At 43.5% G+C, this 14,304-nt stretch overlaps 1 protein-coding gene across 1 annotated transcript in view; it reads left to right on the top strand.

Annotated features, from left to right (window-relative positions):
- The window catches only part of LOC142576392 (astacin-like metalloprotease toxin 5), a 65,194-nt gene that overhangs the window by 35,750 nt on the left and 15,140 nt on the right, over nucleotides 1–14,304 (top strand). The window contains exon 4 of the mRNA XM_075686509.1: nucleotides 2,377–2,497. Coding sequence (XP_075542624.1) covers nucleotides 2,377–2,497 — 121 coding nt within the window. The remainder of the gene's footprint in view (nucleotides 1–2,376; nucleotides 2,498–14,304) is intronic.

Raw genomic sequence — 14,304 nt, 5'->3', positions numbered from 1 at the left:
AGTTTTCCAGGTCTTCAAACGATGATCCACGGAAGTTTGGTGGCTCCCTGGCCTTTTACAGCATGGTGCGTGACGCTGGGGCTGCTTGTGGTTGTTGACATGGCCACGATCTTTCTGGTTGTCTCAGGTACAAGTACATGCTCCGGGGGCAGGTTTTGTAGCCCGTCGCTTGCTCGATATTCTGGAGCGACGCTGGTACTGCCTTCTGCGTATGGTGTTGACGGGGGCATTCCGTATATGCACACAGAAGCACCTTCATAAGATGTCTTATTGTAATGACGAAGAAAACAGCAGCAGAATTGTGAATAACGAAACTAAGTTTTTATTGGGTGAACTCGTGCCCAGGAAATGAAGTTGCACTCAAAGCACAAAAGCGGCGAACACAGTTGGCGATCGTCGAAATCTGATTGGCGGGGCAAGCGCGTCAGTTTTATGCAAGAGTCATAGAAGGTTCCACAATAAACGCTCGTGAGCGCGTGTCTTCCAGAAAGGACTACACAATTCGTGCCCCGCACAGAATCAGATTACACAAGGTTCGGTGACAACAGGCAATGGATAGAACCATTGATAGCATCATAAAAACTTTCGATAGATGCAGGCGCGTCCTGCTGGGTGCGACAACGTTAAGCCTTTGTTAGCCGGTGAAAAAAGCTGTCAGCCGAGAAAGATAAACAAGTACACGTTTGAATATATATATATATATATATATATATATATATATATATATATATATATATATATATATATATATATATATATATATATATGTGTGTGTGTGTTTGTGTGTGTGTGTGAGTGTGTGTGTGTGTGTTTGTGTGTGTGTGTGTGTGTGTGTGTGTGTGTGTGTGTGTGTGTGTGTGTGTGTGTGTGTGTGTGTGTGTGTGTGTGTGTGTGTGTGTGTGTGTGTGTGTGTGTGTGTGTGTGTGTGTGTGTGTGTGTGTGTGTGTGTGTGTGTGTGTGTGTTCTGAGCACTACAAGTGCATATCGTCTTCCCCACCTGTACATAGTGATTGCCTTCACTTGGGACCGTAATGGTGTGTGGCTCGCTTGCTGATGGAAAAGGACGACCTGCAAAGTAACCCCTGTGGTCATGATGGTTGCTTTCCACGTTCTCAGTGCTCTCGTCTCTCGATATTCCTCTTCAGTGTAGCCTTGGAGCTCCGCTCGGCTCGCTACTTGTATCAACTGCCGTCGGCCGTGTCGCATAAACAGTAGCCCAACACGGCAACTTCCATTGTGCGTGCTGCTGGCGGGACACCTTCTTGGACCATTCCTAGCACTCAGAAGGATCCCCGAATGTTCGCTGGTCTCCACGGCGACGATGTTCATGACGGGTTGGAAAATAATCACCACGTATAACACTTCAAGGAATAGTTTTAGTAGATAAACATCAATACCCCAGAAAGTGGATGGGAAAACGGTAAAAGCATCGCACGCGTAATGCGAAGAAGTGGGGTTGTATACCACCGGCAGCCAGTTGCTTTTTATACACTCCCATGTCCATTGATTGATCATTTCTTCAAGTGAACTATGACCTGCAGATAATTTCCCCGATACTGTTCTTGGTGGCTCTGTATGTTGTAGGCGTATGCAGTGACTAATAAAAATTGGTCCTATCGGTTTCCCTTCTGGTCATTCATATCAATATATATATATATATATATATATATATATATATATATATATATATATATATATATATATATATATATATATATATATACACGGCACGTGCGTCAATTGAGCTCTCGAAAAGCGCTTTGAACATAGGTACAAGCGGTTTAAATTATGGATATGGTGCCTCGAATAGTGGCGACGTGGTGCTAACGTATTTGTTTTGCATTTATCGCTAAATCTCCATGTAATTTTGCTTAACCAGCGCGCTTGTGCAGTGGTTGCAAGATACCATAATGTCATCTGCTTTCGCGCGATATAATGTTCACGGAACTGCCTTCGGTGCGTAGAGTCCTCTGTTTCTACGCGCACTTGGTAAGAAAAACAGATTTCTACAAAACGCGTTATTATGCAATAGTCGTGTAGTTAATTCATTTACTACTTGGCGAAACCGCCTTTTTATTACAGCGGCCGCGTATAGTGCGGACAGGATCAGCACGACGACAAATATCACAGCAACTCTTCCTGAGACTGCTAATTCCCAGAAGATATCATTGTTTAGAAGAGCCTACGAGGCTTGAGACGGGCTTCTGTAATCAGACGCATTAGCATTTAAAGTTCCCTAGCGAGTTATTTATTCCTTCTTAAGCCTGTGGTCGAACATTATTATCTGGTGAACTAGGCCTTTCAAAGTATTTTTAACGTACCAAACCTACCAAGTTTCAATGGTTCCGTAATTTTGTGTGCTGTTGTTTATTGCAGAGTTGAAAAATCAATATGAGTTAATTAGGAAAGCCATGGACTCGATAGAGAACGTAACATGCGTTCGCTTTGTTGAACGCACCAACGAGAAAGACTACATCAAAATATTCAGCGGCAAAGGGTGAGTGGTTGTGGTGAAGCGTTTGGCGCTTGGTCGCGTCTTCTCCCAGTGAGTGCAGATGCGCGACACCCCATAAAAGAAATCTACAGATAACATCCACATCAGAGACTCGTTTAGTCGAACTTTAGCTTTTTTTTAGATAGGAGCCGCTAAAACCTCTCACGAAAGTATTTGTAGAAAGTCCATATAAAGGTTATAAATCTGTCCGCCCGAAGTCAGTAGGGTTTCAATGATACTTCCTTACAGTAATCTATAGACACTCTAGAATTTACGACCTTACACTTTCTGTAGGCTAGTCTACAAAATGTCTGAGAATAGACCGACTATAGACTGTGTATACATTATTGAAAATTCGCTTTTGTTCACTAATGTTTGCAGAATGTCTATAGACAAAAGGGTAGTTCTACATATGTAGGCTAAGGTCTATGAAATGTGTATAAGTAAATATCCACAATCTATCTATAGACTATTCCTATAGACCAAGCTATGGTCTGTATATGGACTTGTGGCCTTACACATATTGCAGATTGTAATCTATAGACTGCGTATAGACGATTAGTATAGACCAGCCTATAGCTCATATACAGATTTTAGACTTACACTTTTTGTCGACGATTGTCTATACAGGGTGCCTCAGCTAACACAAATTTAGGGAAGCTGTTCAACGAAGAATGATATTAAAGGAAGACACTGCAATGAGATGCGATTTTAAGACCTATGGTTTTCAGGTATAAGAGGTCAGACCTATAGGTCTTTTCCATAACTGTGTTTCATGAACCAAATTTTTATTTTGTATTTTCATTGACCAGCTTGGCTGATATAGCTAGGACACCTTATGTAATAGCTATATAGACCACATTTTGACAACTATGATTAGGCAGGTAATTTTATTTTGATGATATAAAAACATCACTGCTGGGGTTTTTTAATAAGGAGTTTGCTAGAAATGTCTATAACATTTATTGTATCGACTATGCGTATGGGAGCATAGGTAGCAAACTGTTCACAAAAAGAAATGCATGCGGATGCAAGAAGCCGAAAAATGCCAAAAGCATGTAGCCGTGAATCTTAATTTAAAGCTGTATAAGGCTTCGTGCATATGCACATTAAGGAAATATTAGTTACACACAATACATGCTCTTGAATGAAGTCTGCAATATATCTACAAGTTAGTTAAAATTTATTTATATTTGGTGGCAAAAATTTTTCTATGTATGTTATGCATGTGTACCTGTTGCTTCTCATCTGTACTTATGAATTAATGTTAATGGATTAATAGTGCTCCTCATCCAGCTGCACTCTCATATGTTGCATAAACAGATTAAAATTGTATCGATTCCAATAGTGAGGACTCATGCACTGCGACAACAGAAACAAGTACACCAATATTGAAATAACTGTTTATTGCACGATATAGCATACGATTTTATTAAAATGCATGTCTTCTGCTACAATCGATAGAGGCTATTTAAAGACTTTGCAAGCTTGATCGCCAGGCTGGCCTTGGTTTTCACGTCATTCGTTCCAAAGGCGTTGCAAGTGAAAGCTGCAAATGAGTAGATGCAACAATATGAGGCAAATCTAGTATTTGTGTGGGCTTTTTACGTTCATTAGGCAGCTTAATATGTTTGCTATAACTACTTAAGGAAATGATTAATTTACTTCAATTATGACTCATGGCTGTTGATCAATACAAATGTGTACCATTACACAATGCGTCATTTAAGGTGCAATGAACAATTAGACAGTCAGAACTGCTGCTGATGCTGAAGCAACACTATGTTCCTTTTATGACAATTTCATGTATGACACAATAATGTACTTATCCCAACTGATTTTTATATGAATTGCGAAAACAAGGTTACCCTGTTGGACAGCCTGCACGTCTTCTTGGCTAGTAATTAAATGTGCCCGCGCAGAATAATATGCTAAGAAGAGTTAATGGAGTATTGATAGTATCATGCTAAATTTTGTAATTTATTTTCATTATTACACATTAAAATTTATTTGCCATACTCTTAAACGAAAACATCATTGGTCAAAACTTGAACTGAAGGAACAAGGAATAATTGTATTGATATGGTAATTTCCTAGTTTCTTATAGATAATGAGGCCTCTTGGAAATGCTGACACGGTTGCAAGTTAGGTATACCACATGAACACCAGAAATACCACGTGAGCACTTTCTGTGTCATAGCAAGACGCATATGCACCTCATGAGAAACAAAACTGGAACTGCTGTTCGAATGAATGCTATCACAGTAAATTATTTCAGGTGCTCTCAAACATGAGTATTTTTCCTAAGGTTTCGAGATTCCAGGCTTTTAGTTAACGATGGATAGATAGAACTTATTGACAGGAAAGACAGAGAGGTCGACTGGAGCTAGTGCGCTCTAGTCTGCTACTCTGCACTGGGGAAGAGGGAAGGGGAGTGAAAGTACTGGGATGAATGATGATAATAAGTAAAGTGGTGATTGATTTTGTATGTAGTACAGTGGCCTTCTGCAACCGCTCGTCTACGTTGTTGTCCTGTAGAAACTTCAACAACGCTTTAGTGGCCCGCATTGAAGATAACGCAAACTAATTTATTAAGAAACGCTAAGTCAGTATCCTTCACTTTCATTTTTTTGAAGAATATGGTACCAATTTGTCTGAATTTGTTATCAGGTGAAACGTTTTAAAAATATATTTAATAGAGAGGTTATCTGGGAACCTTGTATGGAATATACCATGACAGCATACCTATGTTGACGTCTTCAAATTCCCTGATTTCTTTCCAAGCCTTCCCTGGCAGTTTTCATGGAAATTCACTGGCAGTCTATGGCACCAGCAGTTTTAGTTGAATAAAAGAATATTGTGGCCAATGCTTGCCAACTTACTGCACTTCGATATGCTTTAGAGAAACGAATAACGCGTCAGTAACTTGACATGCACTATCAGATTAAACTGAATGGAATCCATTGTTTAAGAAAGCTGACAAGGGCTTCGGCAAGTTCGTAATTCATGGCAGCACGAACGCAGCCCGGAGGACAAGGGCACAAAAAGACTCGGACGCAAAGCAAGTGCAATATAGCGATGGAAAATATTCAGTGAGTATTCTTTTTTGCGGTTCATTAGTAGCTTCATATACAATTTGCTGCCATCACTTATGTCTCTAGTAAATTTCGTTTACCTCTGACTAAAGACTTCATGCTGATACGAAACACTACAATTATAATGTTTATTCATGTAACACTACGATGAGCAGTTAGACAACCGTAGTGGCCTCTGGTGCCAGCAACGATACGTTTCAAGAGAGGCTTAAATGACATATAGCGTACTTTTCAAAATAAGAAAAAATACGAGAATGCCAAATGATTCCTATAATAATTGCTGAAACAAAGGTACACGTCTGGACAAGCTGTACACTTTTCGGCTGTTATTAAAATCCGCCATTGCAGAAGGAACATGCTCAGAATAGGAATAGCAGTTTTGAGCGATCGCGTAGAGATTTGCAATTTGTTTCTGCTTAGAACAGACTGCAGTGTCTTTGTTTCTCGTACTATAAGATGAATGCAATATTTGCTACACTTTCAGTTGAATGCTAAGGAATTGGGTGTGTTGGCAAGGTTACATATCAACTAAAACATGTTACAATCTCTTAAGTGTACTGATACTGTAAGAACAAGTTGAATGCCCCCTAAATTATTTGGATAACTTGGGCATTATACATTAAGACAAGGGCACCAAATGGATAATCTGGCCCTTTTTTAGAACAGCGCATGTAGAATACAGTCTGTCCGAGACGATGGCAGTTGATAAAACAGTAAGGAAAATCGCAACCCTAATGACGCAGAGAGAGGACTTGATACCATGCACGACTATCAGAATGCGATTCTGCCCTAGCAGCTACCTATAAAACCAGTTGATAAACAGGGAATAATAGCTGGTAAACTGCAGAAAGGCGAAGCATCGGAAGGCGTTAACGCTTTTCAGATAGTCAGGAAAGTAATTCCCGCTGCCAAACTGTTCAAAAAGAGACTCTCCCCCGCCCGCCCTAAAAAAAAAGTCATCAAAGAATCGTCGAACACAATGTCTTCATTTGAAACGTGTAAACGGTGCTTCCGCGAGTGACTAGTTTATTCAGAACAACATTCATTTGGGCTAGATGGCGTATACTTGAATTAGGAAGGAACAGCGCCAACTAAGACGATCCCGAGAGGGAGAACAACGCAGGACAAGCGCCGACTTCATCTATCTTTTTTTCAACGAAAAATCAACAAATATATAAAAGAACTACAGGCATGCGCAGAAGGACCATAATGCATCATCTGCCAAACCGTTCAAGATATGACATCTCCTTTTTAAAGACGGTCACTGAAGTATCACTAACAGTTTTTTTTCTCTCTTCATTATATGGAATTCCTCTAAAACCTCACGTATCTTTGTATCTCTGCTTTTGCCATGAATCTTAATCTCTCGGAACCGTGGTTCACACTTCTCGCAGTAGAGGCATTGCTTCCGTGGCGAATGTTCTGCCGCCCGGTCATGATGCGCACCAAGATGCGTGAATGACCGTGCAGCTGAACATGTGCGATCGCTGAAAGAAGGCGGTGCACATCTTTCGCAACATTGCGCAACTTGCACTGCGTGTGACCGGGCGGCAGAACATTCGGCACGGAAACAATGCCTCTACTGCAAGAAGTGTGAACCACGGTTCCAAGAGATAGATATTCTTGGCAGAAGCAGAGGTACAAAGGCAGGCGTGGTTTGGGATGCATTCCATATCAAGAAGAGAGCGAAAAAACTGTTTTAGTGATATTTCCGTGGCCCTCTTTAAAAACGGGATGTCATATCTTGAGCGGTTTGGCAGATGAAGAATTATGGTCCTTGTGCGCATGCCTGTAGTTTTTTTATATTTGCAGATTTTTCGCTGAAAAAAGATAGATGAAGTCGGTGCTTGTCCTGCGTCACTCTCCTTCTCGTGCTCGTCTTAGTTGGCGCTGTTCCTTCCTAATTCGACTAATTTATTCTCTATTTTTTTCGGCTTAGTTGCGAAGCTGGGAGTGACTGAGCGTATCGTGTGTTTCGTACTCCGAAAGCTTTGGCGGGAGTGAATATTTAGATTGGCTGCCTGGATCCGCATAAAGGCTGCTACTTTTGCCCTACGAAAAGGGCAGCGCACACACTGCTGATAGATGTCCCGCGAACACGACTTGTCATCTGAGTTCGCTAGCATTTATTCAACTATACCGCTCTTTTTGAAGATTCGTCACGCTAACACCATTGCGAGGCATATACGCAAAGCGAATCACAGTAATTTTGCTGCTCAGGAGCGCATCGTTTATGGTAACACTATAGAGCGCCGCGAAACGAGGTGTACGCACAGTAGGCTGCTCAACACACAAAATCCACTTAGTGGCTCCTCAACATCCAGATAAAATAATGGTGTATTTTCTTTTTTCCGGACGTCCAGTATGAGGGTAGAATCAACGAGCGTGAGCGATCGCTTGGCGCAACACGTTCCATATAATAGAAGCGAGAAGAAGAGCGTGTATTCAAAACATGTAAACGACAAATCGAGACTATGCCCGAGTGGCCTACACTATAGGCAGCCGGTTGGCACTAAGAAATGCGTTCTACGAGTCCTGAGCTCTTGGCGGCACCACCTTTGCTAAATCATACCGTTCAGTGTAGTTGACGTGTGATGCACGAAAGAGGTGCGAATACTCAGACACCAAGGTGCAGGCAGACACCAAACATCGCTGTAACAAGCGTAGACGTGCCGGAAGCAGTGACTGAGCATTCGAATTCGCGGGATCAAATCCCTGCGGCCGCAGTAGCATGGGGGCGAAAACACCCGTGTACTTAGATTTAAGTGCACGTCAAAGAACCACGGTTGGTCCAAATTTCTGTAGTCACCCTCTACGGCGTGCCTCATGAGCAGATAGTGGTTTTGGTACGTAATACCCCGTATTTTTTTTTTCTAGAATTCAAATTGACGCGGACAGATGGCGCGCCCCATTGCTGCCATTGCGCATGCAGAAGCGCTCAGGGCGAAGAATGCATGCGCGCTCCGAGAAGTCCCATCAGCTTTTACCTGTTATATTTTTTCTTTCTCTCTTTATCTGTCTATTTCTGCGTGACGTGCACGCGAAACGGGTGGCTTTTCCATTTATCAGTATATGTCATGGAGGAAGGAAACGGTTTGTCGCGCTGTGTTAGAAACGATGTGGGTTTTCGTATGGAGCTTGAACGCGCACTTAGATGAATGCACTGTTTGTAGGACCCGTTAGGAGCAAGGTAAGGCGCTTTTATTATCACCAGCGACGATGAGTAATACAGCATATTTGCAGAATATCATCCAGCGCACTGCCAAAGGTTATACCTCCACATATGTTAGCGCACATTTGTCTATTCTGGTGATATCTCAAAGCAATCAATATAGTAATGACTTACACATATGCTCGGCCGCACTGCCATACCGCGTGCGAAGATCTAGGTGAGCTCAGATGATTTGGCATACATTTTAAGTGAACGAGAACGTTTGATCAGTTTGTAGTTAAGAATATCAGTCTTCGAAAAACCACCCGATGTTAGTGACACAGCGGATATATCAGGACAACATAAAAAGTATCTGAGAATCAGACGACACATAACGCGCACACCGAATTGCGCGACGTCGGTTCAACGCACACTCATAAGTTCTGCATAGCCAGCTACAAACGAGCCTCGGTGCTTTTAGCTTGATGCCGTTTTGGAATCCGCTTGTCGCTAAAGTTGCCATTCATAACATCCCGATCGGATTGGCTTGACACCCAAAGCGCCTCGAGCGGCCAGTGGCGCGGGCATTTTGCGTGTATCGCGATTTTCTCTCACGTCGACAAACCATTTTATGTAGTATGTATTGAGCAAAACACTGCTGTGTCGGAAGTTTCGCATATTGGTGTAGAATTCTCTCTGACACTTTGCATGTAATTATAACAACCCAGAAGTTGAATAATCATTAGGACTAATTATCTGATTAGGCCGTATGTAAAAAATAATTTGAGTATCTCGAAGCGACGGCAAACAACAATACCTTGGCTCGGTCCAGATAGGCGGCATTTGCATATTTTTTAAGATTTGGTTCAGGTGCGGTTCGCAAATAAAAATCAGCATCGGTGATGCATTCCAGACAAGCATGCCCCAGAGGGTCCATGTTGAAAAGCAGTGCAATCCTGGATGAAAATCTGCAAGCAGGCCCTAAAACCCCAAATCATCTATTAATATAATAATCCAGGATGGACGTAATTCAATGACAAAGATGAAAGGGTAACGTTTCTAGGTTTAGCCTGCAGACATTTTATAACTTTTACATTGGCTAAAGAAATAGGCAACCGAATAAGCTTTGTACAGACGGCTTATAGGCTTAACATATACAAAATGAAAGAGACAATTTAATGGCTTTGGTGAAAGGCAAACTTATAAACGGCGAAGAGACAAAAAATATACGTTTTAGAAACTTTTATCTATCGACAATCTGTAAACCGAGAGTAGACAAAAATAATTGACACCATAAATACTCTCATCTATAGAAATCCTATAGGCAAGGATGGAACAAGTATAAAGAGACTGTATAGACTTTTGGCTGTAGGTAGTCTATAGAGCAAAAGTAGACAAAAAGAAACAAGCACCTTATTGATTCTTTCCTATAGACCGACTATACAATTGGAGTAGACAAAATTAGAAACCTTGCCAACTTTTTCATATAGACAATCTATAAACTGGAAGCAGACAAAAATAATCAACAGCTTATCGACTGTTGTCTATAGAGCAAGAATGAACCATAATAAATGGATAGGGCTTTGACTCTTCTCTACAGGCAGTCTATAGTTACCGAAGTAGACAACAGTTACCTACGTCTTATTGAATTTTTTGCATACACCGACTATAGATTGGGAGTAGACAAATACAAATAGAAGCCTTATCACCTTTTTCAACAGACAGTCTGTAACTTTAGTATCCCCGAACGAAGGAATTTGTGGAAAGGCAACGTCGTCTACAAGAAGTCGAAAGACATTCTGTAGACAATCAAAACTCATTTTTGTTATAGTTCGTTCGCTAACTGTGCCTATAGATCACATAAGAAATGTTCCTTGCAGTTAACACGATATAGTTGACGATGACAAACATTTGTCCAAGCGCGAAGCCAGGGCATGTCACAGGGGCTGAATGGCCTTCTTCTATGAAGAAAGATACCCTCGCACAATGCTACAAAGAGTTGCGCGCATACGTTTTCACAAATAGTAATCATGCATACATTCTTCTTTACTTGCGTGCGTTTAGGAACTGACAATATTCAATGGTATGCGCAACCCCACATGTCGTATTTGTTTTCTTTCTATGTCCTTAGTACGCGCAGTAGCAAACATGGGACAGTGTCATCAGGACGGCAAGAAAACAACCCTACAGCGCCGAGGAAAGCGCAACCACAAACAAGATTCTCTCAGAACAGTGGCTGTGCTAATGTATTCAGACTTTATTCAGGAGCCCTATATAGGCAGTATTTCCCTCTTCAAGAGTTGCTTACTAGTCGTGCTCAGGCCGGATGCCGCTGGTGAACCATGATGGCACAACAGCATTGTGCTTAGTCGTATGAAATACGGTGGGTCAACCATCGCGGATACCATGCATATGGTCGAAACTTGTGACTCCTCTCGAGCAAAGGGTGTCTGCAGCAACCACTATATCTGTTGACAGCGCCATAAAATACCTTACGTTTAATGGATGAAACGAAGAGTGGCTGTAAAACCTAAATAGAGGTTCTTATAATTACGCAGGTCGCACTCGACAAGGGTGAACATTGACCCTATTTAAGCTACAGTTGCGACATATTCGTGAAAAACGGGCACCCCGGTACTCTGCAGTGCGACAGGTGGCGATGCCACTGGATTTTGTTGCGAATACTACGCAGGATTTCTTCATCGAGTGTCTATGGTACTAGCAATGATCGTTCTGCGTCGTAGCATCATTGAATGAGACACTGCCTTTGCGCAGACGATGGGCACTATAACACAAAACTTTTCCAAACTTTTCTATTCCAATTCTGCAATCAGCCCTCCACGAAGGGCCAGAAAATTTTCGCACCACCCACAATTCGCTTGTCTGTCACGCGGCACCACGAAAACTGCAAAACGCCCTGGTTGATATGATATATGTGCACCTTGATTAAGCATCGATTAGACCGAACGAAACAAAAATTATTAATTCTGGTTCAACGCCTTTTTCGCTATTAGCCCACTACTATTGGTAAAAAATTTCGGGCTTCTTCAGTTCGCCCGTCTGTCACGCGACGTCACAACACCGCGAAAACTCACCTCGTTAAAAACACGTGTACGCTTTAAATACACATTAATATGCCAATCAAAACTTAATTTTTCTTAAATAGCCGGAGACTGCCCTAAACCGAAAGGAATAGAAGATGGCTGTCGGCCGATCATTCTGGCACTGCCTACTCTGATCTGCTGTGGAGCATGGATTTACACGTGTTTAATAAACGTCTTTGCGGCACAAAAAAACATCAAGCCCTTTCCGATTGTTTACAACATCGTTGTGCCAACTCTTCTTTGCTTAGAGTCCGTTTTAGCGACATCTTTAGCCTTCCGTTGCACGCCGGCTCAATATTGGACCAGTCACAGCCAGCTTAGTAAAGAGAATCAGATCATTCGCACACGCTGGCTTCGTCGTCTCATCCGGTTATCTACATTCACTGTTCTGGCTCAGCCGAATCGAAACCCACTCCAATTGAGAGTGGTCTTTGCCTTTTGTCAGCCAAATAGATAATAAACGCTGTTCTTAGTAAGCAATGATATTCGCTTTGAAACAAAGAAACACGCGACCTCCTGTAAACGAGGAGCGCGTTTAATTGGGCTTTTCAAGCGACGCTTGGGGGTTACAACCCGATGCTTGCGTCAGTGGTTACGTGAATTTGACTTCAGAAAATAGAATTTGACAACAGAAAATATGGTGTGTGGCACTGATTATGCTCACTCACGAAGCCTCAATTTTCAGCTCAAGTGTTTTACCAATACCTGTTCAAGGAACTGTTTAAACATTTAGTGGACGCCTAAGCTTCCCCTTTAAGAGTAGAACGCGACAGCATTCAAAGATCCCTTACTGCTTCTAACGCTTCCCGGCAACTGCAGAGTATGTAACCTTACTGGGTCTGGCATTTTTCGTGTCTGGCTGCTCGTACTGTTGATTACTCTTGCCTTAGCGCGTGAAAAACTGGTGGAGGTCCTGGGTAATCTAATCTATGCACCGAACCCTTCCGAGCAGCAGGAGCTCCAGCTCCATACCAGTGGTTACGCCTGTACACCGCGCCAGCAGAAGGATCCGCGGACAAGCCCCTGAGTTCGTACTCCTCCCAGAGAAAATGGCAGCTCCGACCACCCCAGCTGGTATGGAAGGCACAACGCCGATTCATTGTACGCTACTCAATCCGCGAACACCGAATACCTTCCACGGCGCCATATATGAGGATGTTGAAGATTGGCTGGTGCACAATGAACGTGTTGCCGCGTTCAACAAGTGGGATGACGCAGAGAAACTGAAAAACGCATATTTCAGCCTTAACGATGGTGCACGTGTTTGGTATGAGAACCGTGTAGGTGCCCTAAATTCATAGGCAGAATTCAAACGCCGGATTCGTGAGACGTAGGCGAGCCCTGATCGCTGAGAGTGAGCTGAGCGTGATCTCCAGTCCCGTATACAAATGCCGAATGAAGGTGTCGCAATTTATGTCGAGTACATGACGCGTCTGTTTCGACGAGCCGACCCCAGCATGGCGGAAGAAAACAACGTGCGGTACCTGATGCGTGGATTGAAAGGGCAGCTGTTCGGCGGTCTCGTGAGTAGTCCTCACAAGACTGTGTCAGAATTTCTTTCGAGGCCGTCACCATGGAACAGACGCTTCGGCAGCAGGGACCATCATACGAACGTGAAGTGAACGCTGCCTCACCTACGGACTTCTTCCGAGCTCTCGGGGGCCACGTCGACTTCTTTCGACAGCTCATTCTTTCAGTAATCCGCGAAGAGCTCTAGAAACTGTCGGTACCCTCACAGCCGACGCTCAACTCCTTGTTCAGCGTTCTCCGTGACGAAGTCCAGCAAGCGCTAAGAGAACCAGCTTTCAACACAGAAGCTCGACCACTAAGTACTGGCAGCTCCCGTATGCCGTATTCGCAAGCTTTGAGGCAACCTGCCCCACCACCCTCCCCGCTTCGCACCGCGTGCCAGGCCATGCTACAGCCCGTCCAAGCGGCCTCCTATTACCAGGACCCCCGACAGGCCCCAACGAAATCAGACGTGTTGGGCGGGCACCTGATCGCCGTCCCCTTTGCTTTCACTGTGGTGAAGCTGGGCACATCTACCGACAGTGATCCTATCGAGAGCTCGGACTACGCGGATTTTCAGCAAACTCGCCACGGCCTAGGTTCGGCGAGCGTCCTCCTGAATTTGAAGAATACGCTGCTCAGCAGTCCCCATCAACTCGACACCAGTCATGCTACCCTTCGCCGCGGCGGTTTTCTCCGACTCGCCGTACGTATTCGAGCGTGATGCGGGGACCATGCGCCAAGCCCGCGCCCAGCCCGCGCCGGCTGCGCCCAGCTCGTCGGGAAAATTAACCACAGCGGCCTTCGGGGGCGAGGCCGGTCAGTCTGGACGTGCTCAAGGACCTCTACTGACGCGTACGCGGATCGACGATACATCGACGACGACAGTACCTGCTGATTACAGAAGCAGAATTTCCTTGGACGTTCCTGTACTGCTCGAAGGTCGTGAAT

This window comes from Dermacentor variabilis, chromosome 3, assembly GCF_050947875.1.
Source record: "Dermacentor variabilis isolate Ectoservices chromosome 3, ASM5094787v1, whole genome shotgun sequence".
Lineage (NCBI taxonomy): Eukaryota > Metazoa > Arthropoda > Arachnida > Ixodida > Ixodidae > Dermacentor > Dermacentor variabilis.
Note: the sequence above shows the minus strand (reverse complement) of the source record. Positions and strands in the feature narration are given on the sequence as shown.